Here is a 3890-nt window from a genome sequence, read left to right on the forward strand (position 1 = left end):
AAGGAGGGGCTGCAGTGCAGAGCAGGCACCCTTCAGACCACAGGTGACTTCTGTCTTCCAACCTGCTGATTCTTGTCTGCACTGTGACCTCGCCCGGTGAGCAGGCAGCTACCGCCCTCTTCCAGGTGAGGAGCTGGGCTCCTGCAGGGTGCTGGGTAGGTGCAAGCACAGTAGGGCAGGGAGCACTTCTCGGGCACGCCCTCTGAGCTGTCACCCCATGCAGTCTGCTCACGATGCATTCCTTGCACTTGCTCAAATTCATTTCCTGCCTTCGTTACAAAACCGTCAGGAGGACGGCACGTTGCAAGGCGTAACCGAAGCCTTGGTGCCTACAGGCACGTTGCATCCTGGTTTTGCAAGGGTCCCGCTGTCCCATAGGGCTGGGTACGAGGCAGCCCTGTACCTGACCGACTGGGCTCCAGGGAGGGTCGGTGGTGCTTCCTCCCAGGGCCTTCGGCTCTGACCACTTCTGCTTTCTTGACACCTAATCCCACCCATTTCTGAGCTTCAAGACCAGAGTTTCTTAACCAAGGGGCACAGCAGACTCCACCGCAGTGGTTTAAAAAAGAGACGGATGCCTGTTCTCCACCCCAGAGCTTCTGATTCCACAGCTCTGAGTGGGGTGCAGCCCTGGCTCCCGCCTGCAGCTCAGCAGCTCGGACCACTGCAGTCCCTTCAGAGGGCGCCTTGGGAACATGGATCACATGTTCCATCGCGGGTACCCACGGGCCCTGTGATGCCACCGGCAGCACTTCAGCCCTCAGGGATGTTGCTTCTGAGCGAGGACACTCCAGGCGGCATTGTTCAAAACAAGCAGGGATCAGAAACAGTCTAGTGTCCCCCACCAACAGAATGGGACGGACTGCCTCACAGGTCATGTGGCTGCCGGGACGCTCGGCGGTGGGCAGAGCGGCTGGCTCCCTCTGTGGTGGCAGAAGATGATTTCCACCTCATGCCCACAGCAAAGCTAGCAGGAGGGCGTCCAGGGCTTCAATACAAAGGAACCTACACACACGGGCTTGCAGGGGCATCGGCTACTTCCTGGAGGATCCCCTGGGAGCAGGTGCCTCTGAGGAGGGGACTGAGGGCCACAGGCAGGAGAACCGCCTTTTTGCCAGCCCTCCTCTCGGTCTACGTGAACCCTCTGTCCTGTCTCGTCTCCCTGGTCGCAGCCTGGCTAGCTCTGGGGACGCTGGCCTGGATCTTGGGCCCGTCGCACTCACCATGTGCTCCATGCAGATGCTGATCTCCCCGTCGCTGTAGAAGGCCCCGTAGAAGCCCACGATGTACGGCGAGTTGCACTCATGCAGCACCTGCAGCTCGCGGATGATCTGGTTCCGGATGGCCGGCTTGATCTCCAGGTGAATCAGCTGCAAGGGAGCGGGGAATGGGTTCAAGAGCAGGCCACCAAGCGTGCCGGAAAGCGTGGGGCTTTGGCCCTCGGCCCTCGAGGTGCTCACGGCAGCATTCAAGACCAGCCAGCAATCCGCCCCTAGGTACCTGTCTGCCTAGAATGAAAACACACGTCCATGCTCCCACTTGTACACGCATGTTCACGACAGCATGATTCACAACTACCAGTACGTGAACGCGACCCAAGTGTCTATCAACTGCTCAATGGACAAACACAACGTGGCCCGTCCACACACTGGAATCTCACTCAGCTATGAGGAGGGGGGAGGCGCTGACACTCGCTGTGTGGATGGACCCCGAACACACGAAAAACAGACGCGGAAGCCACACGGTGTGTGAGTCCATCTACATGAATGTCCAGAACAGGCAGGTCCAGACAGAGTGGGCTCATGGCCGTCAAGGTGTCTTTTTGGGGTGACAGGAATGCTCTAAACCTGACAGTGGTTGTGGACGCACAGCGCTGTGAACACGTAAAATCCACTGAGTTACATGCTCACTGTAGAAGGCCCCGTGGGTGAGTTGTCCGGTACGTGAATCCCATCTTAATAAACTAGCAAAAGCCCATCGATGCAGCAAGCACTTTTCACTCGGCTACCGGGGAGCTCTGTTAAGAGCGCCTTCTTCCCACGGCTTCATACTTTCCCAGGACCCCGCCAGGGAACGGCCTGGCAGAAGGGTCCATTACTGCAGCTCTGCCCACCCCAGTCAGGGTGGGGTTCCTCTGGAGCCCTTCCTACCACCGGGCTAAGGACAAGGCAGGAGAGAGCCTCTGGCCACCACCCGAGGATCCTAGCTGCCCCTCCCTTTGAGTTCAAGTCAGCAGCTGGGACTGTCACCAAATTCAACACAACATTTCAACGGGTGAGAAACCAAAGGACCGTCTGGACGCATGAGAAAAGACAGCTGACAAAACTCCAAGGGATGCCCAGCTACAAACCCTAAGCCAGCGAGGACCTGCTGCCCAGTGAGAAAGAGTGGAGGTCGTGGGTCCACGTGCTGGCTACCTGGAATCCCAGGTGCTCCGGCCATCAGTACAAGACAAGAAAAAGATACGATTTCTACCTCTTTGTCGGAGAGGCAGAGCCAGATCACGGGTACCTGAAAATGACTGCCATCAGCTCAACAGACATTTCGCAGTCGCTCACACCCGGGGCCGGCGAAGGGGAGAAAGATGACAAACATGAGCCTGCTCGGAGGACATGTGCCATCAGGAGGGGAGGCGAGCCGGTGAAACCGCCCGAGACAGCGCAGGTGAGCCGAGGGGGAAGCGTGGGGCTCAGGTGGCAATGGGGCCAGCCTTGAAGGATGGTGGGGCACAGGGTATGAGTGAAGCACACCACCTGCTCAGGCCCATGCCGACGACCCCTGTGACCTTGAGCACTGTGTGCCTCCTTGGCCGGGGCCCTCCAGCCCTTAGGGTCCCTTAGGAATTCACTTCTCCGCTCAGCCCAACCTTCAGAGCCGAGCCCCAGCCATGTCCCCAGGACACTGCGCACCCTCCATAACCACCCCAGGGTGGTGACCACGCCAGAACCCCAGCATGTGCTCTCCTCAGGCGGGTGACGGAGACCAGTGCTGTCCAGCACTGTCTCACCATGAACCACCATTCAGTGCCTCACTAATAAAAATAAGCAGGTAAGATGAATTTTTCACATATTCTGTTTAACTTAAAGTAACATATCAAAGACGTACCACTCGACATGTGATCAATGTAGAAACGTTCACGAGACCTTTCTCATTGAAATCTGGTGCGTGATTCTTTGTGCACACGGCACACCTCAGTTCAGACTGCACTCAAAGGCTCGGTAGCCGGGTCTGACCGGGAGCAGCCCTTGACCGAGAACCTGAGAGGAGCCTCAGAGGGAGGGGCAGGGGAGCGAGAGTCCACCAGGCACGAGAGGAGAGGAAGGGTGGACACAGCCGGGTAGAACTGGATGCAATCCCAGTGGCCCTGGAGGCCAGAGTCGGGTGCATGGGGAGTGAGGTCCCAGGAGGTCACAGGCTGCAAGGGAAGGTGTGGCAGAAAGGACGCAGGGGCAGCTGCTGCACGACCTCGGCCTAGCGGGTCCGCTACATGTGGGGCGTGTAAAGCGAGCCTTCTGGACGGACCAGGAGCCAGCACGGAGGCTGTGGAGGGCGCGTTTCTGAGCATGTATGCTCACAATCGACTCTGGTGACAATCCTGGTGACGACCATGGGGGGATGGGGCAGCTGCCCCATTGCACTGAGGACCAAGTTCAGGCTCCGAGACGTGAACTGCTGGCCCCAGGGGCACACAGCTGGGGAGTGGTCAGGTTGGGGTTGGGGCTGGGCTCACAGAGCGCCAGGACCCACACGATTTCACGGTGCCACTCAGAGGCGCGAGCTCCGACGGCTGATCAAGTTGGGGTGGCCCGGGATTTCAATCCAAACGCCAAGCCTGTCGATGAGCTGAAGGCAGTTCCTGCTGCAGGACGGGGAGTCTGAGCTAGCAAGAG

The 3890-nt window shown here is 58.6% G+C and overlaps 1 protein-coding gene across 1 annotated transcript in view; it reads right to left on the reverse strand.

Moving 5' to 3' along the window:
- Positions 1–3890, reverse strand: part of MAP2K2 (mitogen-activated protein kinase kinase 2) — a 21596-nt gene that overhangs the window by 11568 nt on the left and 6138 nt on the right. The window contains exon 3 of the mRNA XM_025043099.1: positions 1224–1370. Coding sequence (XP_024898867.1) covers positions 1224–1370 — 147 coding nt within the window. The remainder of the gene's footprint in view (positions 1–1223; positions 1371–3890) is intronic.

This window comes from Pteropus alecto, unplaced genomic scaffold (genome assembly GCF_000325575.1).
Source record: "Pteropus alecto unplaced genomic scaffold, ASM32557v1 scaffold30, whole genome shotgun sequence".
Classification (NCBI taxonomy): Eukaryota; Metazoa; Chordata; class Mammalia; order Chiroptera; family Pteropodidae; genus Pteropus; species Pteropus alecto.